This window comes from Sphaeramia orbicularis, chromosome 19 (genome assembly GCF_902148855.1).
Source record: "Sphaeramia orbicularis chromosome 19, fSphaOr1.1, whole genome shotgun sequence".
NCBI lineage: Eukaryota > Metazoa > Chordata > Actinopteri > Kurtiformes > Apogonidae > Sphaeramia > Sphaeramia orbicularis.
Genome location: NC_043975.1, coordinates 1071085 through 1096461, shown reverse-complemented (window position 1 = coordinate 1096461; position 25377 = coordinate 1071085). Strand labels below are relative to the sequence as shown.

Below are 25377 nucleotides of genomic sequence, written 5' to 3'. Positions count from 1 at the left end.
AACTCAAATTGACACGAAAACAAAATAAAAAATAAATTAAAACTGGATTATTCTTCAAACTAACACCAACCCTGGACCAGTTAAACTACAGAAAACTAACTTAAACTAACATTATCAATAATTAATCCGTCAGTTTGTGTTGTTTACTTTCTTTTATTGTTGAACACGATTATTTCAGATTAAATGTTTTAATCCTTTTTCGTCTGTTTATCTTCCTGATCATCTTACAGCAGAAACAGGAATCCACCCCTGGAGCAAATGATTAATAACATAGAAATGTTTGTTTTCACACTACATTTACCATCATCCTTTGCAACGAAAGCTGCGGAAAAAGTTCAAGTTAAAGCAGAGTTTGGTTGGAGACGAGGAGCATCAAGTTAAACGAACTGACAGAGAGTGGCCCTTTCAAAATAAAAGCATGAAGCTTAAACCGTTAATGACAGCTTTTTTTCCACAAATTTCCAAGATTTCATGGTCTAAGTTCACATTTCATGGTAATAATTCATCAAGACTTGTCTAAAATGTTATCATACATATATAAATGTCAATTTGTGAGAGATTTTGTGTTGCTAAAATGAATGTTGATAAATTAAACAAGTGAATCTAGCATCATAAAATTTTTGTTTTTTAATTTTATATTCATATAGATTTAGGCTTGTGACAAAAAAAACAACAACTGCAGGATGTATTGTGGAGGACTTTTGACCCAAAGTCCATGAGGGTACAGTCTCAACAAAAATGTATTTAAAAAGTAGTGCCCAGACATGGGAACCAAAATCATTTTCTGGCCACTTTCATGGTTCACCTTATGGTCTATCATGTTCATGCGTCAATATAGCAGTAGAATAATAAAATAATCAATAATATTTGCATTTTTCAACCATCACATTATTTCTGACATTAAACACTTGATTCATAGATTAAAACTCATTGAACACAATGAAATGAAATGAAATGAAATGAAATGAAAGTTTTTATTACTGTGTCTTGCATACAGACATGCCCAACCCTTCCATGGGCTTATAAGACACCATAACTACAAACCAAAGAGCAAAAACCAGACAACAGGCTCAGTATAGAAACAAAACAAAATACTGACCTATTTAAACTAACATATCTGCCACTTTTTCCAGGCTTTACAAACAAATAATGCCAATTTAAATACATTTGAACTGAACAACCGTTTCATCTGGTCATCATCAGTGCTTCCAAAGCGACTTACTGGGGAAAACAAATTAAATCACTCAATCAATCAAATTTTATTTATATAGCGCCAGATCACAAAAAAGTTATCTCATGACACTTTATATATAGAGTTGGTCAAAATCAGACTCTAAGCCAATTTACAGAAACCCAACAGAATCCTCCAGGAGCAAACACTAGTGACTTAACTTAAATTCATTCTCAAGTCCATCCCATAATTTCACACCAGCAACCCAAATACATCTGGACTCATGTTTGTCCTCACTTTCATACATTCAAAAATATAAAAGCCTCTCAAATTATAGTTACTCTCTTAATTTAAAGAACTCTTGAATGATATTTTGAACAATATTATTTTTAACTTTATAAATCATCTCTAATATTTTAATATATATAATATCTGGTGATTTTAAGGTATTAAGTTGAATAAATAAATTATTAGTTGCTTCAAAATATCCTACTTTATTAATTATTCTAATAGCTCGATTTTGATATTTTACTAACGTATGTGGAACCCACAGGTGTGCATGTTCACCTGTCCATCCTGTTTACATCACCGCAGGTAAATGTGTGTCATCAGTGAAGTCACTCCTAATATAATGTCCAACAAACTGGATTTCATTTGTGACACTGATAACATTTACACACAAGTACAAATCCACAAATGACAGTTTTAGATGATGATGATGATGATGAAGTCCTTTATTCAGTCCTCACATAATCCAACCACTGTCAACGCTCCAAACGTAACAACAGGTTAGTGGGTGAAAAGGCAGAAGCAGAATGTTTAAATGAATGCCTGTCCTACAGAACAAATGAAGCTCCCCAGCAATAAATATAGAAAAAAGAAAAAACAAAAGGCAAACAGCCAACCAAACAAAGAAGTGAAACTAAACCAGAAAAACAGAAAACATAACCAAACAAATTAATAACAATTCAATGTAGAGTAGAAAATAAATTATTTACTTATTAATTATTAGATCTTAATTGTAACCTTCAAAAAATGCCCAACATACCATTCATTTTAAAACCAAAAGTGAGCTACACATGATTAAATCCATACTTCATTACTTACTTAACATAATAAATTAATGAGTTAAAAACTTCACATATGAATAAGGTAATGAGATAATGGATTAATATGTTAATGAATGAATGAATACGTTAATTAGTTAGTTATTTAATGAGGCTTTTTTTTTTTTTTTTTTTTTTAGTTAATTCCAGTTTCTGTTGTACCGTTTTCTCTTATCACGTTTTTTTTATTTTGAAATTCCGGAAATGGGCGGAACGTTTCCGTTGTGCTTTTATTTTGTCAGGTGAAACCGGATGTCCGGTCGGTCAGTGTCCGGGACTTGACGCTGGTACCGGACGCAGCTGTTCCGGACTCGGACTGAACCGGACTCTGTGAGTAAAAGCCGAACCGACACCGGGACCCGCTCCGGTGGCTCACATCACGGTGTTTGTTCCGCGACGAAAAGGAACCGGAAAAGGGGAAAGTTTAGGGTTTAGACACGAACCGAGGCGGAGGGAGACGGACGAGCCGAGGCCCGACGGTAGAGGGGCGAACGGTGCACACCGAGGACTGAGGGCAGAATATGCGCACACCGAGGACTGAGGGCAGAATATGCGCACACCGAGGGCAGAATATGCGCAGACCGAGGGCAGAATATGCGCACACCGAGGGCAGAATATGCGCAGACCGAGGGCAGAATATGCGCACACAGAGGGCAGAATATGCGCAGACCGAGGGCAGAATATGCGCAGACCGAGGGTAGAATATGCGCAGACCGAGGGCAGAATATGCGCACACAGAGGGTAGAATATGCGCACACCGAGGGCAGAATATGCGGACACCGAGGGCAGAATATGCGCAGACTGAGGGCAGAATATGCGCAGACCGAGGGCAGAATATGCGCAGACCGAGGGTAGAATATGCGCAGACCGAGGGCAGAATATGCGCACACAGAGGGTAGAATATGCGCACACCGAGGGCAGAATATGCGGACACCGAGGGCAGAATATGCGCAGACTGAGGGCAGAATATGCGCACACCGAGGGCAGAATATGCGCACACCGAGGGCAGAATATGCGCAGACCGAGGGTAGAATATGCGCAGACCGAGGGCAGAATATGCGCACACAGAGGGTAGAATATGCGCACACCGAGGGCAGAATATGCGGACACCGAGGGCAGAATATGCGCAGACTGAGGGCAGAATATGCGCACACCGAGGGCAGAATATGCGCACACCGAGGGCAGAATATGCGCACACCGAGGGCAAAATATGCGCAGACTGAAGGCAGAATATGCACACAGTGAGGGCGAAATATGCGCAGACTGAGGGCAGAATATGCGCACAGTGAGGGCAAAAACTTTATTCATACTTAGCGTAAAATATAGGCTCATTTAATGCAAAATATACGCATGCTCAGCCCAAAATATAGGCACAGTTAGCGCAAAATATAGACACATTTAGCGGAAAATATACACGCATATTACGCAAAATATAGGCACACTCAGCAGAAAATGAATGCACATTTATCGCAAAATATAGGCACACTAAATGTAAATGTATTCATACTTAGTGCAAAATATATGCACGTGTAGCACAAAATTTATTCATTCTTAGTCCAAAACATACGCACAGTTAGTGCAAAATACTCACATGTTTAGCGCAAATTATAGGCCCAGTTAGCGCAAAATATAGGCACATTTAGCGGAAATTATATATGCACATTTAGTGCAAAATATATTTCCACATTTAATGCAAAATATAGGCTCATTTCGCGCAAAATATAATCACAGTGAGCGGAAAATATAGACTGCGGACACAAAATAATTTTGGTCAGCAAATGATTAGTGGTGCATAATAAAGGAATGTGATGGAATCATAAAGCAGACAGTGGGCTGCGACAGCAGTGTCACGTTAACGCCGATCATTCACAGACATAATATACAACAGTAAAGCTGCAGTTTAACTTATTTCATCATCAGTAAAATAGACTGAAGTGTTTCAGAACTCAGATCATATGAAACATTCTCTCACATGAATGTGACTGAACTGAATAACCTTCCATTTTAATTGAGGCTAAAGTTCCATTTTACTGTCACTACTTCCTCTTCTGCTTCTATTTATTGATCATGTCATTTTTAATCCAAGAATTACTTTAAAAAAAAGAAAAGAAAAAAAAGAAGGAAACAGTTTATTCACCTCATGGTCATGTTAGGGCTGAAATGTCCTGATAAATGATTGGTTTTCTGGAAATTGTAAAATAATAAATCATTCACAGACTTTTCTCACTGAATGAAAAATCAAATTAAATACATGTTTGTTTTTTTAATGTATTAATTGTGAACATTTTTGTCAGATACAGTTTTAGTAAAAAACAAGTACTCATTTTCATTTTCTGTTACAGGAGTTCAGTTTTACAGTAACTTCATTTAGGAAATAATTAGTAAATGTTGTAAATCAGTGTGTGTTATTTTTACAGGGTCGTTTTCCTCAATAGAAAAATGTGGATATTGTTGATAACAGCAGAAAAAACAAGAAATAACTGTTTGTTTTCTAATATTTTTTAAAAATCAAGGAAACAAACATTACATGAACTTGAGAAAGTTTTAATTAATCAATAACTGATCAATAATAAGTGATTACCTTCCATTTTGAGGATTTGATGCTTTTGTGCATTAACTTCTTAAAATCTTAAATTAAACCCGTTTGTTTCCTGACTCTAAATCCTCTTGGTTAAACCTATTGGTGGTGTCTGTGATTAACCCCGCCCCCTCCCCTGTCTCCGCCCCCAGTGTTTCTGTGATGCGCGGCGTGGGCCGGTGCTGCTTGGGTTGCGATGCCATACGTGGACCGACAGAATCGCATCTGCGGCTTCCTGGACATCGAGGAGAACGAGAGCAGCGGCAGGTTTCTACGGCGATACTTCATCCTGGACGCGCAGCAGGGCAGCCTGCTGTGGTTCATGGACAACCCGCAGGTCAGGGGGCGGGGCAGGGGGCCGGGGGCCGGGGGCCGGGGGCCGGGGCCGGGGGACTTAACCATGAAAACTAGGGATGCACCGATACCAATACGAGTATCGGCATCGGCTCCGATACTCAGTGTGTGTACTCGTACTCGTAAAACATATCTGATACAAATGCACCGATCCCACTTGTGTCCGTGTGCCATTCCCAGTTCAGTGCAGCAGGTACGAGGAGGAGGAACAATGTGTGTGAGTGTGAAGAGTGTGGAGATGGAACCAAAGAAATGATCAGAGTAACACTGACAGTACCGTTCAGACACAGACAGATACAGACGCAGCCTTCTGTCCGTCCTCGGCGTACATTCATCTGTTTTCCAGCTGATGGAGGATGAGTACCCAGACAGAGAATACCAGCGGGAGTACGGAGCGGTGCGGACCGCCGCCAGCGGAAGTGAAAACCAAACCTCTCACTCATTTGTCTTTTCCTGCTGAAGCTAAACTTTTAAACCTTACCAGTGAAAACACTGCAACATTAGTATCACAGTAGTGTTCCCTCTTGTTATTACTGACTTTCTTCTTCTTCTCATTAAACGTTCCTCTTCTTCGTGGTATTTGTCCAGTATGGTTAATTCAGAGCGGCGCCCCCTGGTGGATTAATGGACAAACGCTCATTCCAACACATTAAATGTCAGTAGCAGCACTTTGTTCCAGTCAGACTAATGACAACGACAATAAAGCACATTTACAAAAGGAACTAACAACTGGAATGGGATTATTAAGGACTTGGATCAGAACTCAGTATCGGCAAGTACTCAAATGTAAGTACTCGTACTCGGTCTGGAAAAAAGTGGTATCGGTGCATCCCTAATGAAAACTGTTTAATGATCAAATATTTAGAAGTATTTGTGTTTGTTTGTTCAGAATCTGCCCAAAGGAGCTGAGAACGTTGGCTCTCTGAACCTCACCTACATCTCCAAGGTCAGTCCTAAACCCAGTGACCGTTGCCATGGTAACACAGGCCGCTGGGACACTGATGACACTGATGTTACTGATGTTTATGGGCCAGTCCACGTCTGTTTCTGGTCTGAATAGTCATGTCCCCATCTGGATTTTTTTGGTTCTGATCCAAATTTTTTTTAGGATTAGTTTTGCTGATACCGATCTGATTCTGATCAGATACCGACTTTTTACAGTCAAATTTCTATTTAAATTTGGTGTCATTATTTCTAGGTTCTTATTCTATTATTTTACTGTAGATCCCAGTTGGTCTGCATGTGGAACCTGAACTAAAACAAACACGTTTCCACCAAGTGGAACCGGCTCGACTCTGGTACCAGGTCCTATTCCAGACCGTTTCCATTCTAGGATACTACTCACTTCACAGTACCTGGTCGTCATAGCGATGTGGTGCGTTACTTTCGTGTCATCTGCTCAGAGTTGCTGATAAACTCACTCGTGTGTTGTCTCGTCAAACTCATGCTGAATTTTTACGTTTTCCACCAAAGACTGAACCTCCTGACTGAATGGTGGAGTTTTACAGACTGTCATCATGTGGATTCACCTACCGACAGATTTACTGTCAACTTCTGCATCTGTTTTTTGTAAAAGGGCGGGGCATAGAGACGACTCTGACCAATCAGTGGTCTGCAGTGTTCACACGTCATATTTTAGTATCTGGTCCCCAGTCCTGGAACCTCAGCGGAGGTGAGACCAAAAAACTAGTACCAGGTACCAGATTCCAGGTCCTTTTTCATAATGGAAACGCAAAAAGGTTGAGTCGAGCTGAGCCGGTACCATGTAGTGGAAATGTGGCATATGACACCTGTGACTCTGAAGAGCTTTAGGATCATTTTTACACTTTCCAAATTCAGACCGTGGACAAATTAGAATCTTTGGTGGGTCGGTTTTGGCCCATGGACCGTATGTTTACCACTGCTGTAGCCGGTCTATGGACAGGTCTGTCCAGGTGTTATATGGAGGTGTGTTCTGCACCGGATGTTAGTGATGCACTAGAGCCCGACCGATATGGGATTTTTGGGGCTGATGCCGATACCGATAGTGGGGGCTAAAAAAAAGCCAGTATCCAATATATCGGCCGATATCCGATATTGGCCGATATATGAAATAAGAACACTGATCTACACATGATATAATAATCTTATATTAGATAATTGTGGACAGGTGGATTAACAGTTGCATAAATCTGTGTTTATCTCACAAATATAATTGACACAACTTTCAAATGTAAACTGTGCAATCACAAAAATAATTAGAGTAAAAAATCTGACTGAACACACAGTTATGTTTCCACTCACACATGTGGATGTGTCTGCCTCATGGCACTACAACTGCCCATGTGGACTAAGGACTAAACTGAGCATGTGCAGAGTGAATTAGGTGAGTCCTAAGTTGTTCCTGATTGGAGCAACTGCAAGTGTTACAACTGACCTGTGTTACAACTGTCCCCAGTCTCCCCTACACTAGAAATACCCAGGCCTGTCTGCAGAATGAAACTGTGAGGGAGACAGGAAGTGCACGGACATGGGGGTGATTTTCGGAGAGGGTTCGGAGCGGGGGGGATTAGCTGTCCATCCTTGTCAGAGTGCGTGGGCGGGGTGTGTGTGTGTGTGTGTGTGTGTATAGCTCCATGATTATGTGATTGTGTGTGTGGGGGGGTGATAGCGTCATAGTCCCAGCAGGAGTGAAAGTGAAACTAACTCACTTTACTGTTCCTCTAACTCTCCGCACAGCACACACACACACACACACACACACACACACACACACACACACACAGACACACACACAGACACACACACACACACACACACAAGAGCAGTGAGTGACAGAATCTCAATCAAAAAAGTTAATACATCAGCTACATCTTGGCCGATGTTGGTTAATCAGTGATATGCTATAATCGGCCTCCATAATGCACACATCAGCAGGATACTGAGGGTCAGGTTGGGGCGGGGCAAAAGAATGTATGTTTATTTGCAGGTCGGGTCAAATAATTCCACAAAAGCCCCGCGGGTTAAAAAAAACAGACTCGCGCATCATGTGAAAGTGAAACCTGTAGACGTTTTACTACTATTAATAATAATGGATTGGATTTCTATGGCACTTTTCTAGACACCCAGAGTGCTTTCCATGATTGGCCCATTATTCATTCGCTCTCACATCCCCCCTCTGGTGGTGGGAAACTACATTTGTAGCCACAGCTGCTCTGCTAATTCCTCTAAACCTCCTGCTGACGTGAAGCTAATTTTATTTTCTCTACCTTTGGAAACTGTAATTTGAGGGAACGGGACATTTGTTTACCCCCCCCCCCCCAGAACCGGGTTCGGATCGTCCCGATCTTCAGACTAAATCCGATCTTCTAAAAAATACCAGATCGTCAGCTGATACTGATCTTCTTCCATCTGTGGTTCTGAACATGAACCCCTGACGTTCGTCCAGTCCTGACGCAGCTGTTGTTAAATACGACTGTAAACGTGCGTCTGCGTCTGAACTTCGGAGCTGGATCTGTTTATTTAAACCTCTGACCTTTAACCCTTGAACTCAACACACAGGTTTGGGTTTCACTTCCTCATTAACGTCCGTCTCTGTCCGTTTCAGGTCAGCGATGCCACTAAGCTCCGCCCCAAGGCGGAGTTCTGCTTCGGTGAGTCCGCCTCCGTGTTGCTCTGCTGTTTGTCTGTAGTTCACCTGTTGTCTCCGCCCACATTCACCTGAACGAGCACCTGATTGGATGGTTTCATCCTTTCAGAAAACCAGACTGATTAACTGTGTTTTATGAAATATGTGTTTACTTAAAGGTCATTTGTTTTCATTTGTTTTTCGTGTGTGTTTTTCTTCTCTTGCGTCTTTCATAAATAATTTTAAAAACCATAATCAGTCATCTGGTTTTTTCATCTAAATCACGGCTGTCAAACTCATTTTAGTTCAGTTCCACATTCAGCCCGATATGATCTGCAGTGTGCCGGACCAGTAAAATAATAACAGTGAAGAAGTAAAATTACATCATGATAATGTTTATATTTACATTGTTTCCTTAAAAATCTGAGTAACGTGAACAACATATTTCTTCAGGTTATTCACATTTTTTGTAAAAGTATAGTTTGTTGATGCAAACATTTTCATGTAATTTTACTTTTTTACACTAAAACAAAGGTAAAATCTGCAGTTGTCATTATTTATAGGTTATAATGACAGTATTTTTCTGGTCTGACCCAATTTAGATCTAATTGGTTTATATGTGTCTGTATGGAACCTGAAATAACATGATTTTTACACTACTGATTAATGTCTTCAGTGTAATTTTTTCATAAATTCATCCTATGGGCCGCATGTTTGACACCTGTGGTTTAAATAAATCTAACTTGCGTCTGTTAGAGGTAAACCCAGACAGCTGTTGCTATGGAAACGTTGGAATAACATGTGGTGGTGCGTTCAGGTGTCCGTCCACTGGTCGTTTCCTTCCTCGTACCTTCCTGTTTGTTTTATTTCCTCCCTTTTGTCCGTCGCTGTTGTTGTTCCTCTGGTGGCGTACAGTAGAGTTTGGGCGCTCAATGGGAGGAAATGGACGACAACACACATGCACACACATACACGTGTTTGCTGACGTTCATGGGACTTTCCCTGGACTTTCCTTTGTTTCCTGGAGACGTATCTGAGCGCTGACTGATGAATGAACCCGTGTCTCCAGTAAAACGGGTTCATTCTTCCTGTTTTTACCGTCATTTCCATCAGTTTGTGTCAGTTTTTTGTCAGTTTGTGTCAGTTTGTCGGTTTCCATCAGTTTGTGTCAGTTTGTGTCAGTTTGCATCAGTTTTTTGTCGGTTTGTGCCAGTTTGTGTTGGTTTTTTGTCGTTTCTTCCTGGTTTGACATTGTTGTTTGTTTCCAGTGATAAACGCAGGAATGAGGAAGTTCTACCTGCAGGCAAACGACCAGCAGGACCTGGTGGAGTGGATCAGTGTCCTGAACAACGCAACAAAGATCACAGTAAGACACACACAGACACACACACAACCGCACACAGACACACAGAAAACACACACACAGACACACACAGAACACACACACAACCGCACACAGACACACAGAAAACACACACACAGACACACACAGACACACACAGAACACACACACAACTGCACACAGACACACAGAAAACACACACACTGACACACAACTGCACACAGACCCACAAAACACACACACAGACACACAACCGCGCACGGACACACAAAACACACACAACTGCACACAGACACACTCAAAACACACACACAGACACACAACTGCACACAGACCCACAAAACACAGAAACACAACTGGACACAGAAACACAAAACACACACAAAATCGCACACAGACACACACCGGGTCGATGGCTGACCCTGTTTGTGTTGCATTCAAGGACACTCTGTTTTTTGCCCCAGGTTGAAACAGATGGAAAATGGACCAATAAAGACCTGACAACAACACACACACACAGACACACAAAAACACACACAGACACACAAAACACACACAGACACACACAAACACACACAAACACACACACACACAGACACACACAAACACACAGACACATAAAAACACACAGACACACACAAACACACACACAAACACACAATCAGTCTGCAGAGTTGCCTCTAGTTTTTGATGAACAGATGAATAAAGATTATTATTATTATTATTATTATTATTATTATTATTAATAAATCATAAATAAATAAAGGGTTTGTTCAGTCTGACTCAGTGTAAATGTTATGTGTGTTATTAGTATTATTCTGTTTATTATATTATTATTATTATTATGTTTTTAATGTTAATGTGGGATGACTTTTATTTCCACAACATGGAAACAAACGGTGCATTTGTTTCGGTCATTTTTACCCACAATGCCCTGTGTTTGTGTCATAGTTACTGTTCGATATGTTGTGACTCCACCTTTAGATTCTGAAACAGACGTCAGGTTGAAATCACTTTAACATTCAGACGTAAACTGGTCCTGATGATCCGGATCCGGGTTCTTCCAGGTTCCTAAGGCGGACGAGGCCCCGCCCACCACCGAGGCGCTCCAGGACACCCTGGGCGCCGTCAAACAGGTCTCCTACAGGACGGAGATCATCGGCGGCGTCCCCATCATCACCACCACGCAGGTACGAGCGGGACGGGTCTGAGCGTGTCTGATGGAATGTAGGCGGTCACATGACCCGACACGCCGCCACACGGGGTCAGCGCACGGCAGCCGAGGTCACGACAGCCAATAAGAACGCAGCAGCACACTCCCGTTCAAAAACAGGACGATGGTGGTTTAACAAACAAAAGCAGGGACTGAAAGAGTGAAAGAGAGTTAGAAAACAGAAGAAAAGAGGAGAAAAAAATAACAGTATTATGAATAATCACATGAATAATGACGTTAATGATCACATGAATAATCACACGAATAATGACACTAATAATCACATGACTAATGACATGAATAATGATGTTAATGATCACACAAATAATGACGTTAATAATCACATGAATAATCACATGATATCACATGATACATTATTCTGTTATTATTTTATTGGCCCCACCCACATCAGACCAGACGTGTCCCTTGAACTAACCTGAGTTTAACCCCCCCCCCCCCCCCCCCCCCCAGCTGCTGTTGGGGTTCGTCTGGGTGTAATCTGCTGCTTCACCACTAGATGTCACTAAACCTCACTGTCATCTTCATGTACAAATTTTAAACTCATTTTCATGTGTTTTTTTTTTCCTTCTCAATCGTCTGACTGTTCTCATCTGTTTTCTGTTGTGTGTCGTAGGAGCAGGGGGAGGGGCCAGAGGGGGCGGAGCGTGGCAGTCTGAGGCGGCCTCACACCCAGATGCCCTACTTCCTGTCCAGAGGAGTCCAGGACCAGGCCTTCATCAAAGCCGGCTTCTGCGTCAAACAGGGAGCTGTGGTGAGAAGAATGAGGATTCACTCATGTTTTTCTTTTTTTTTTTTTTAACCTTTATTTAAACAGGAAGTCCCACTGAAATTAGGAATCTGTTTTGCAAAGGGAGACCTGTCCAAGGAATCAGCCAAACAAAGTCCAACAACATAAAACACATACATGAGACACATTTGTTTTTATTGATTTATTTTGAATATTGAAATGATACAAGCTTCCTGATTGCTAACAACTGACTTCTTTACACAACATAATGTAGAAATGAAAATTCAGGGAAGCATAAAATAATGATACACGCAAAAAGAAAAAGAAAAAAAGTCATATTTGAAAAGGAGTGAGAAGAAGCAGAACTTATATTACGTCTGACTCCTTTGTCTAAACCAACAGTATGTACATATGTACATACATACATATGTACATACCCCTATACGTGCATATCTATCTATCTATCTATCTATCTATCTATCTATCTATCTATCTATCTATCTATCTATCTATCTATCTATCTATCTATCTATCTATCTATCTATCTATCTATCTATCTATCTCCATCCACCCATCCATGTACACATGCATACATATACACCCACATATACCATCATATACATGCACATACACCTACATATACATACATACACATATATGCATATACACACATGTACATACCCATGCACATACACTTACATATACATGTACAAATTCATATATACTCTGTTCCATGCATACACATATACATTCCCATACGCTTCTCTGCCTCTAATCCTTATACCATATCATTGAGTAAAGGACAATAGTCAGTAATGACAATTATTAACTCTAACTGCTAAACATAATATTTGTGTACATTTTCTTAAACTGATTCATATTTGGTCTTTGCTTGAGTTCCTCACTTCGATTGTTCCATAGCTTAACACCAGAAATAGAGAAACAAAAACTTATGAAGGTTGTTGTCCTGTTTTGGATTTTGAAGTAATGTTCCCCTCTTAACTGATAACCTCCCTCTGGATTTTTCAAAAGTTTTTGTGTTTTTGAACAATAAAACACAATAACAACTATTCAACCATAAAGGCATCAAGAAAAACAGGGACATTCCTCCTTTACCGCATAATGATGTTGCATAACTGCTGTTTTTTATTTGATTCATTCGACAAAATCTGTCTTTAAACCATCAAAGATGTTAATGAACGAGTGGAGACGTTATCTTCTCTTTAATCGTGTCAACATTAACATTATTGAGTTCATTATAAGTGACTATATTTGAACGTATGTCTGTGAACGTGGTCTGAGTTCAAATCTGGACTGTTTTAAATCATTTCCTCTCAGTGGTTTAAGGCTTTTATTGTGAAAGGTATTAACAGGAAGTGTTGTGTTGTGGACAGACAGTGCTGATGTAGAATCTGTTTGAGTGTTTGTTACTGAAGTCTGTGTTGGTTCTCCTCAGATGAAGAACTGGAAGAGGCGGTACTTCATCCTGGACGAAAACGCCATCAGTTACTTCAAGTCGGACCTGGTGAGTTTTCAGAACCCAGGACCGGACCAGACCCAAAACTGGTTACAGCACAAATGTATTTAATAGAAGACGGTGTGTTTTGAACCTGAGATAATCTAGAATATCACAGTCTGAAAACACAGAAGACCAGTTTAATGATGAACCAAACTGACCAGCAGGTGGAGACAATAAGTATGCAAATATACCCTGTAACCCTTTAACACTGAATCAGTTCCATTTGAACCAGAACTAAAATGTGAACTCAGTCAAAATTTAAAAGTTCATTCAGTCACTTTGGCTCCGTTCACACAGCAGGTCTGAATGCACAAGTCGGATTTTTGGGTGAAGTCTGATTTTTTCATGTGTGTTGGTTCATATTCCACATTAAATGCGACTTGCATCAGTTTTGAGTCTGAACTGAATGTGACCCTGAAGTGACCCACATGCACTAAAGAGGTCCTGAAGTGACCCACATGGACTAAAGAGGTCCTGAAGTGACCCACATGGACTAAAGAGGTCCTGATGGAATACCAGACCACGCAGACACACACTGTGTTTTCAGAAGGAAATATGGAGGATGAAAAACTGTGACATTTGTCGCATTTCAATGACGTAAAGGTCGGATAAATGCGACCTGGACGTTCAGACTGAAGTCACATTGGAAAATATCAGATCTAGATCAGATTTAGGACCACATATGAAAGTGGTCTGGGTCAGATTTAGGACCACATATGAAAGTGGTCTGGGTCAGATTTAGGACCACATATGAAAGTGGTCTGGGTCAGATTTAGGACCACATATGAAAGTGGTCTGGGTCAGATCAGTGCTGTTCAGACTGTCTGTAACAGATCAGATCCAGGTGACATATGGACACAGGTTCAAACCCACTGGAAACAGGTCTGGACCCCCTTTAGGGTCCAGACCCACCTGTTGAGAACCCGTGCTTTAGGAGTGTCAGACGGCGCTGAGGCGTGTTCTGCCCTCGGGCTCGGGTTTGAGCGTTGGAACGCGCCGTGGCAGGAGTCGTGCATTCCTGCAGATCGGCCTGAACCGCAGCCTGTCTGCACACGGACCAGGCCACGCCCACAGACACACCCACACCCACGGCTGGGTTCTGACTCAGCCGAGTTATACCGAGGGTTTTATAACAGAGTTTAAGCATTTCCTGTTATTGACTCACATCTGTCATGTTTTATAAAACAGACTAAAAGTACAACTGGAGCCGCTGAAACAGAACTGAACATTTAAACTAAACCAAACGGCTGCAGAAGTGACAGGAAACTGAAAATACGAGGAAATAAAACACTAACATGAGCTGCAAATTAAAACAAGAGTCACTGACAAGTTTTTATGGATGAACATCAACAATTTTACAAATAAACACCCATAAATCTTCATGAATCAGGTCAAATGTTCAAGCATTTATTTGTTTTATTTACTGTATTTTTTATTTTAACTGAATTCTATTTAATTCATTCTAAAACTCCTTCAGCTTTAAACCAAAAAACATCTGTTTTCCATTTGAACCCAAACCTACAAATATATGTAATAAATGTAACATCATGTCTTTACAAACTCTTCACCATAAAAACCATGTGTTCAAGTCATTTTCAGTCTTTTTCATGTCATTTCTCTTCTTTTGTGTTTACAGACTCATATATTTCAAATTTTTATTCAGATATGATGGGGTTTTTTTGTTTTTTTTTAATACGTATTTTCTTCGGACACTTGGCGACTCAATAAAAACATGTGCTCAGCTCGTTCTGGGACCCCACCCCGAGTTTGAAAACAAAATACTGCATGCATGAGGTGTTCAAGTGCAGTAGGAAAACAGCCTTCAGGAGGTTTTTCTGTTTTCTGTATGTTTTTTGTTTGATCTGTCTGTTTTTCCATCTGAGTTTTCATCTGTTTTCTGTCTATTTTTCTGTCTGTTTTTGTCTGTTTTCTGTCTGTTTTCCATGTGTTTTTCCGTCTATTTTTCTGTTTTCTGTCTGTGTTTTCTGTTTTTCCATCTGTTTTCTGTCTGTTTTTCTGTTTTTCCATCTGTTTTCTGTCTGTTTTTCTGTTTTTCCATCTGTTTTCTGTCTATTTTCCACATGATTTTCCGTCTATTTTTCTATTTTCTGTCTGTTTTTTCTGTTTTCTGTTTTTTCTGTTTTTTCTGTTTTCTGTCTGTTTTCTGTTTTTCCATCAGTTTTCTGTCTGCTTTTCCGTCTGTTTACCATTTGTTTTTTCCATCTGTTTTGCATGTATGATGTGTTTAAGTGCAGTAGGAAAACAGCCTCCAGGTTGTTTGGTGTTTCCATGTCTCTCTGATTCGATCTGAACTGTGGTAAATGGTGCTTTTCTTTTCCACTCAGTCCTCGTTTGTCCATTCCGCCGTCAGATCAGGTCCTATTAACCCTTTAACCACTGCAGCTCCACATGGATGGTGCAACAGAACGTGTGTTTCTCTGTTCAGTCCATCTCATCTGGGTCCATTTTCATCACATTCAAGCAGAAACTGTTTCCTGTTGAACAGGAAGTAGATGATGATGAACAGACACTGAGCTCTGGTCGGTTGTGATCCGGTCGAAGTAAAAACTGTCTTGTTGTTTCGTGTTGCGTTCAGGAGCGTGACCCGCTGAGAGTCATCCCTCTGAAGGAGATCCATAAAGTCCAGGAGTGTAAACAGAGGTGAGTCACAGGACCGTCCAGGACATCACATGACCCGACCCGACCTGACCCAGAGGTTCTAACGCTCTGTGTTCTGATGCAGTGACCTGATGATGAGAGACAACCTGTTTGAGATGGTCACCAGCTCCAGAACCTTCTATGTTCAGGTAAACACACTGTGTGTGTGTGTGTGTGTGTGTGTGTGTGTGTGTGGGGGGGGGGGGGGTTTCAGTCATTTGACATTGACTGGTGTCAGTTTAAATGTTGGCGTTCCGTCTCTGGATCCTCAAACAAAATGAAACTAATACAGTTTTTAAATGAGACCAAAAACATGTTCGACGTCCTTGAATTTATTCTGTAATAAACTTCAGATGTTCAAACCAGTCGACCTCAGGGTTTTCTTCACATGTGCAGGTTCAGCTGATGATGGTTCGACTGATCTGAAAACACTTTAATGTTTAATTAGATCCTGTAGAAGTTTGAACTGTCATTCACCTGGTTTTCACCTGATCTTGTCTGTTTTTCCATGTTTTTGTCTGTTTTCCGTCTGTTTTCTGTTTTTTACCATCTGTTTTCCCTGTTTTTCCGTCTATTTTCCGTCTGTTTTCTGTTTGTTTTCCATCTGTTTTCTGTTTTCCATCTGTTTTTCCGTCTGTTTTCTGTCCTTTTTTCCATCTGTTTTCTGTCTGTTTTTGTCTTTTTTCCATCTGTTTTCTGTCTGTTTTTGTCTTTTTTCCATCTGTTTTTTCATCTATTTTCTGTTTTTTTCCATCTGTTTTCTGTCTGTTTTTGTCTTTTTTCCGTCTATTTTTCCATCTATTTTCTGTTTTTTTCCATCTATTTTCTGTTTTTTTCCATCTGTTTTCTGTTTTTTTCCATCTGTTTCCTGTCTGTTTTCCGTCTGTTTTTCCGTGTGCGTCTCACTCACCTGGTTTTCCCCTGTCCTTGTTGTTGTTGTCTGTGTTGTCATGGTTACAGGCGGACAGTCCAGAGGACATGCACAGCTGGATTAAAGCCGTTTCTGGAGCGATCGTGGCTCAACGCGGCCCCGGGCGCTCGGCCAACACTGTAAGAATTCCTGTAGATGTCGCCATGGTAACAGATGAGCTGCTGTAGCTGTGATTGGTCAGTGTGTCATCGGACTCAGTGGCTCCTCCCTCTGGCAGATCAGATTATTATTCATGTGTTTATAATGAGTCTGATTCAGAACCAGTCGATCAGTGTTCACGTCATCTGTTCAGTCAAAACAGCAGAAACGTGTATGGGTCACACTGACCCGTTTCCATGGTGACAGGTGTGTTTGAGGACCGTCTGACTGGTTCTGTTCAGACTATTAAGTGTTTTCTACTGTCTACGTCCACTCTGACCCGGTCTGAAGGGTCCAGCACTGACCCTGGACCGCATCAAAGGTCAGCACTGACCCTGGACCAGGTCAAAGGTCAACACTGTCAGCACTGACCCTGGACCAGGTCTAAGGTCAACACTGTCAGCACTGACCCTGGACCAGGTCTAAGGTCAACACTGTCAACACTGACCCTGGACCAGGTCAAAGGTCAGCACTGACCCTGGACCAGGTCAAAGGTCAACACTGACCCTGGACCAGGTCAAAGGTCAACACTGACCCAGGACCAGGTCAAAGGTCAACACTGACCCTGAACCAGGTCAAAGGTCAACCCTGACCCTGGACCAGGTCAAAGGTCAACACTGTCAACCCTGACCCTGGACCAGGTCAAAGGTCAACCCTGACCCTGGACCAGGTCAAAGGTCAACACTGTCAACACTGACCCAGGACCAGGTCAAAGGTAAACACTGACCCTGGACCAGGTCAAAGGTCAACACTGTCAACACTGACCCTGGACCGGGTCAAAGGTCAACCCTGACCCTGGACCAGGTCAAAGGTCAACACTGTCAACCCTGACCCTGGACCAGGTCAAAGGTCAACCCTGACCCTGGACCAGGTCAAAGGTCAACCCTGTCAGCATTGACCCTGGACCAGGTCAAAGGTTAACCCTGACCCTGGACCAGGTCAAAGGTCAACCCTGTCAGCATTGACCCTGGACCAGGTCAAAGGTTAACCCTGACCCTGGACCAGGTCAAAGGTCAACCCTGTCAGCATTGACCCTGGACCAGGTCAAAGGTTAACCCTGACCCTGGACCAGGTCAAAGGTCAACCCTGTCAGCATTGACCCTGGACCAGGTCAAAGGTTAACCCTGACCCTGGACCAGGTCAAAGGTTAACCCTGTCAGTCCTGGCTCTGGTTCAGGTGTATTTCAGTGTGTTCTGTGTAACTGTGTTATTTCCAGGTCCGACAGGCCCGTCGACTCTCCAGTCCTTGTATACAGAGGTATACGCCCTTCTGCACGGGTGAAGGCAGCACGTATGTGACCCCCCCTTTATGTCCAAACCAGACCCCCCATCCAGCAGTAACCCAGTAACCAGACCCCTCCCCCCCCACTCCAGGAGTCACTTCTGTTTGTCATTAACAGTTGCTAAAACAGCCCCTCCCCCATCACCACCCCCGTCTGTGTGTTAATAACCCGAGTAATCCCAGACACAGACTGGTACTGGTACTGGTACCAGTACAGTCGTTCTTCCACCTGTGTTCAAATGCATCAGTATCAGTTTCTCTGTTCACACTGGACCCAAAGTTCATCTGAAGGTTAATGAGACAGAAAATACTCTGATTACACTGAGTAATATTAATGAGTACATGAACAGAACTGACTCCTCCCAAGGTTCTGATGAAGCTTCAGACCAGATTCAGTCCAGATTCAGATCACATTCGGACCAGATTCAGTCCAGATTCAGATCAGATTCAGACCAGATTCAGATCAGATCCAGTTTTGAAGCAGATCCATCTCCAGCTCATCTGTTCTTTTCTCTCAGCTGATGTGACGGAGGTTGTGAAAAGTTCCCGTTCCTTCAGGTAAACGCTGGGCTGTGTTTGGTTTCACATCTGATGAGGAGGGTCCAGTTCAGATCTGGTACAGGTCCGGTTCAGGTCCAGTTCAGATCTGGTTCAGGTCCGGTTCAGGTTCTGGTTCAGGTCCAGTGTGAACAGTGGGACTGGTCCTGGTCTGTGTTGGACCCTGAACTGCTCCGTTAACGCAGGTGGACTGGAACTGGTCCTCTTGAATCCGTTTGTCATTTTCACGCTGTCGTCATCATCCACACGCGCCTGGGCTCATGTCTGTCTGGACCAATCAGCTTCCTCCGTGTCCTTCCTGTTTTCTGTCGTCCCTCTCGGCTGCGGGACGTGGTCCACGTGTCCATGCGCTGCTTCTCTTGTTTCCATGGTAACCCTGTGTCATGTGGTCCTGCTGTTTCCTGTATGTGTGTGTTTCAGAGAGTGAGGTGTGACAGTGACGTACTAACCCCCCCCAAATGAGCCCCGCTGACCCCTCCCACCGCTGCTCCTCGTCCAGTCACCGCACGCCGCTGCCTCCCCGCCTCCTTAGCGACGCTTCCCGCTTCCTGACAACCGCAGCATCACTCGATTGTACGTGCTGCTCATGACCTCCTGACGACCCCTGTGGCGTCTTTTATCGTCAGCTGAGTGAATCTGAACGGAAAAGCCTGTTCACATCTGGTACCGACATGGGTCAGCTGATCGGATCCGACTTCCCCAAAACTGAAATCCACCACTGAAAACAATGAGCCTGTTTACATGACCATCAAAATCTGATAACAGGGAGTAATCCGATAATTGCCATAATCAGATGTGACACGTTTACTGTCACTTCAGGAATGCGATAATGGAAAATCCCTGGTTTACATGTTTACATCCATTATTGGATTTCTTTCGGAGAATGTACGTAAATTTTTTTTTTTTTTTTGGCTCCGACTCCAGTACTTTTTTTTTTTTTTTTTGGCTCCGACTCCAGTACTTTTTTTTTCAGCTCCGACCCTGTACTTTTTTTTTTTTAAATTGCATGATGGACAGCTGAACAGTATAGATTCATAATAATAAACATCAACATAGACTAAAAAAATTCACATTTCACAATATATTTTCCATTTCTAATATATAGAAACAAATGTAAGTAAAAAATAATAATAATAACAACAAAAATAAAATAAAGAAGCTTGAGCTATTAAATAGAAATTACTTCCCCGGGACTGAAATCCATGTACTAAAACAATGAGCCCATTTACATGACCATAAAAATGCGATAATTGCCATAATCAGATGTGATGCGTTTACAGTCACTTCAGAAATGCAATAATGGAAAATCCCTGGTTTATATGTTTGCGTCCATTATTCGATTTCTTTCGGAGTACGTATGCACATTTTTTTTTCGGCTCCGACTCCAGTACTTGAAGTACCAGTACTGGGTCTCAGGTCCAGTCTGTACAGGGACAATCCGGTCCATACGTGTTCCTGTCCAACACCTGAATGAAGCTCCGCCTCCGTCAGGAAACAGAATCGACACGTCCATCATCCAGTAGAAACCCAGAACCACCAGAACACATCAAACATGGGTCCGTCATCCAGACATCTACGCACTAACAAAAAAAAATATGGATCAGAACCAGAGGATCCACTCAGACGCTGCCCATCGTTTTATCTGACGACAGTAACGAGGAGCGGAAGTCCGATCCAGATCACATGACCCCACTGTACCGGGTGTGAACAGAGGAACCGGATCAGAATTGGCCCGGTCCTGCTGAACTCCGGCATGAAAACAACAGAAACTGGACCGGTTCCATGAAAAGACTGATTCAAGTCATTAATGGACCGGACCAATGAGCGCTGACCCCTGGGATCATGTGACCACCTGCTTCCTGTTTCTTCTTTGTTTCAGATCATGTGGTTTATGTTGAACCTGGTGCATGCTCTGTCCTCCTGTCCATCTGTCCTTCTGTCCATCTGTCCTTCTGTCCATCTCTCCTGTCCATCTCTCCTTCTGTCCTTCTGTCCTCCTGTCCATCTGTCTTCCTGTCCATCTGTCCTCCTGTCCTTCTGTCCATCTGTCCTTCTGTCCTCCTGTCCATCTTTCCTTCTGTCCTTCTGTCCTCCTGTCCATCTCTCCTTCTGTCCTTCTGTCCTCCTGTCCATCTCTCCTGTCCATCTCTCCTTCTGTCCATCTGTCCTCCTGTCCTTCTGTCCATCTGTCCATCTCTCCTTCTGTCCATCTGTCCATCTGTCCTCCTGTCCTTCTGTCCTCCTGTCCATCTGTCCTCCTGTCCATCTCTCCTGTCCATCTCTCCTTCTGTCCATCTGTCCTCCTGTCCATCTGTCCATCTCTCCTTCTGTCCATCTCTCCTTCTGTCCATCTGTCCTCCTGTCCTTCTGTCCATCTGTCCATCTCTCCTTCTGTCCATCTGTCCTTCTGTCCATCTGTCCTTCTGTCCATCTGTCCTCCTGTCCATCTGTCCATCTGTCCTCCTGTCCATCTGCTGTTTTTCATTCAATCCTTGTTTCAGTTCAAACTCTTCATCTCATTAGACTGACACTAATGATCCTTTAATTTGAGTTCCTCCGTCTTCATCACCTCATCCACACTCATCATCACGTCCTCCGTCCGTCCATCCCTCCGTCCGTCCATCCTTCCGTCTGTCCGTCCTCTCACTTCCTGTCCCTCTTCTCTTTTCTCTGCAGGAGTGCAGTGACTCCTCCCCTTCCCCAACGTCCTGCTCCACCTTCCACTACTCCGTCGATGATGACCTTCTCTACCCCCCCCCAGCGGACCCTCAGCCTCACCCTGGACCCCCCCCAGGACCGGGATGGCGTCCTGGGCCTGTTGCCGTGGAGACTGAGCGGCGTCCAGGCATCGGTCCTGATGCCTCTACCGACGGCGCGGTGCCGCCTGTCACTGCAGGAGACACCGTCCAAGTGACACCACTGTACGACCGGTCGCCGTGGAAACCACGCAGCAAAGTGCAGCGGCCCGGCGACCTCGTAGACACCGACATGCAGATGACCCTGATCTGACCACGACCCGTCACATGACTCTGCCGCAAAGCATCATGGGACCAGCTGGGTGTGGTTTGTGGAGACTCCAGGATTCTAAAAACCCAGATGCAGTGGGTCAAGTTCACGTCCACCAGGTCCATTGGGTCCACCAGATCCACCAGATCCAAAAGATCCTCTAGATCCTCCAGGTCCGCCGGATCCACTAGATCCACCAGGTCCACCAGATCCACTAGATCCACCAGTTCCACCAAATCCACTAGATCCACCAGGTCCACCAGATCCACTAGATCCATCAAGCCCACCAGATCCACTAGATCCACTAGGTCCACTAGATCCTCGAGATCCACCAGGTCCACTAGATCCATCAGGTCCACCAGACCCCCCCCCCCACATGTCACAGATTGGTTTACTGTCCCCCACATGGAACCACCGTGGGCATGAACTCATTCACAGACAGAAGGAAACGTCTCTAATGACTGATGGACAGATCCGTCCTCCTGAGGTTCGGTCCAGAAACAGAAGTCCAGTTTTGAACATTGGAGTCAAAACATAGTTTGGCTCCGCTCACAAGTCAGAGATCGAATATCGTTTGTCACCAACATCCAATCAGAGCAGACGATTCCAGTGACAATCACAGACTCACGATGAAGAACATGGATCGGAACATGTTCCCTCATGTTCTGGTGGATCTTTGAGGGTTCATCCTGGATCTGATCTGGTCCTGGACCTGGACTCCTCTGTGTTCTGTGGTCTTTCATTCTTTGAGGATCTTTGAGGGTTCTTCCTGGGTGCTGGTTCTGATCGTCAGTGGTCCTTCCTCTGAAACCCTCCATGTTTACTGGTTTTCAGACCAATGACGTGAATCTGATTTTTGACAAACTGACAGAACATCCACAAACGGAGGGAAAGTCAATCCATGCTGCTTCTGTTTCTGCAGCGAAACCATCGGAGGTTTGACGACATCGAGAGAAACTCCGACAAACAAACAAACAAACAAACACACACAGGCTGTTGAACTGAAGGGACTCCTCGTTAGTGCCAAAAATTAATTAAATCTAATGAATAAACCAAACCCTGGTCCAAACCAAACCCTGGTCCAAACCAAACCCTGGTCCAAACCAAACCCTGGTCCATACCAAACCCTGGTCCAAACCAAACCCTGGTCCAAACCAAACCCTGGTCCAAACCAAACCCTGGTCCAAACCAAACCCTGGTCCATACCAAACCCTGGTCCATACCAAACCCTGGTCCAAACCAAACCCTGGTCCAAACCAAACCCTGGTCCAAACCAAACCCTGGTCCAAACCAAACCCTGGTCCAAACGCTGCTCAGATCTGTGTGGAACAGAAGCTTCTTCAATAAAGGACCTTCTTCATCCTCTGGAGACGGTAGAAAACGTCCCTTTAAACCCTTTAACCCTTTAGAGTCACTCATTGAAATACTTAGTTGGTTAGTGGACCTCATCATCTACCTCCTGGTTGGTTGCCATGACAACAGTCCCCTCCCTCCTGCCATAAAACATCCCATCAGCACCAACTAAAAAGAAAAACACTCATATTCACTCTTCACAGCTTCTATAAACGTCTGTAAAATCTGAATCTTTGTATAGTTTTATACAAACCAACACGAGGAACAGGATTGGACCAGATTTAATGTCTGTGGAAATGACCAAAAATAGTCACTTGCCCGATAAAGACTTAAAACTGACTCTACACTTGTCTTCGTTAAGAATGCGTCTCGTTTCCTCCGGGACTTGAACTCAGCGCTTCCTTTTCCTCCGCCGTCACGTGACGACGCTGCGTTTCCATGGAGACGTTTCCATGGATACGCCCGGTGTCACGATCTGATCACTGTGATCCGCCTTGGAGTGTTTTGTGTTGTATTTGTGTGTTTTTTATTCTTAAACTCAGAGTGTGTGGGATATGAGGGCTCAGACTAAGGAATATTTATCTGTGGGTTCTTGAATTTTTAAGAAAAGAGCTGAATATTAAATGTCCAGATATCAAAAATGTCAACGTGAAACCCCACATTTGGTCCATTTGATTATGTTTTTTATATGTTTTGAATTTGTGTGTACAATTGAAACAGTGACAAACAACTGTTTTTGTTGTTGTTTTTTTTTAAATTTGTACATGAATAATGAAATGAGTCATTTTTTTTCATTTTCTGATTGTGGATTCTGAATTGAATATGAAAAGATATACAGACAATGATCCACAGACTGTCCAGGGTGCAGACGGTCCCTTCAGAGTGGGGGTCAAACATAGGGCCTGCCCACCAGCCCCCCCCCCCAAATGGTCCATTTCGGCAGTAAGATGACAACATTAAACATCCAGTAAAATAAAAGCATAATAACTTATAAATAATGATAACTCTACGGTTTCTCCTTGGTTTCATTACATTATGAAAATATTAACAGTTTTCAGGATAAAATGTGAATGAAATGAACAAAAATGAAAACAAAACAACTGACATTTCTAAAGGAAAAAAAGGGAATTGTACCAATGTTCAGTCTGTTACTAAATGTTTTGTGTATTTTTAAATCCACTGTGATTTGTACGACAAAGAAGGTAAATGTACCAGCTCTAATCTGACCCAGACCACTTTCATATGTGGTCCTAAATCTGATCCAGATCTGATATTTTCCAATATGACTTCAGTCTGAACTTCCAGGTCACATTTATCCGACCTTTACATCAGTGAAATGCGACAAACATCCCAGTTCTTCGTCCTCTGTATTTCCTTCTGTAAACCCAGTGTGTGTCTGCGTGGTCTGGTATTCCATCAGGACCTCTTTAGTGCATGTGGGTCACTTCAGGACCTCTTTAGTGCATGTGGGTCACTTCAGGGTCACATTCAGTTCAGAGTCAAAACTGATAGAAGTCGCATTTAATGTAGAATATGAACCAACACATGAAAAAATGTGCATCCAGACCTGCTGTGAACGTAGCGTTAGTCGTGTTCATAATAAGCTGAGACAGTATTATACGTATTTTTCTGATTCATTTCTGGTTGTACATCTTTGTCTATAATGTACACTTGTTTTTCACACCAAAACAGTTTTTATTTATGGGTTAACATGTCTAATATTTTACTGGTCTGACCCACTGGTGATCAGATTGGGCTGAATGTGGAACCTGGAACCCCCCCACTTTAGAAACGGCCAAAATCAGACGATAAT

The 25377-nt window shown here is 42.8% G+C and overlaps 1 protein-coding gene across 6 annotated transcripts; it reads left to right on the top strand.

The window, feature by feature from the left end:
* The first annotated feature begins 2539 nt into the window (after positions 1-2539).
* Positions 2540-24542, top strand: LOC115410590 (pleckstrin homology domain-containing family A member 1-like). 6 transcript variants are annotated; one of them, XR_003934108.1, is made up of 13 exons: positions 2540-2607; positions 5008-5192; positions 6099-6155; positions 8796-8841; positions 10085-10182; positions 11226-11348; positions 12006-12143; positions 13576-13644; positions 16235-16299; positions 16382-16445; positions 17257-17346; positions 19626-19778; positions 21882-22015. XR_003934108.1 is itself a non-coding variant. In XM_030122298.1 (13 exons), the coding sequence occupies exons 2-13, from the start codon at positions 5052-5054 to the stop codon at positions 22117-22119; spliced, it is 1170 nt and encodes a 389-aa protein (XP_029978158.1). In that variant the 5' UTR covers positions 2540-2607; positions 5008-5051; the 3' UTR covers positions 22120-24542. The 6 variants fall into 6 exon arrangements, 5 of the variants coding, with proteins under 5 accessions (XP_029978158.1, XP_029978157.1, XP_029978156.1 ...); XM_030122298.1 differs by lacking the exon at positions 19626-19778 and adding an exon at positions 18583-18623 and having other exon boundaries at positions 21882-24542; XM_030122297.1 differs by lacking the exon at positions 19626-19778 and adding an exon at positions 18583-18656 and having other exon boundaries at positions 21882-24542.
* Positions 24543-25377: the final 835 nt, after the last annotated feature.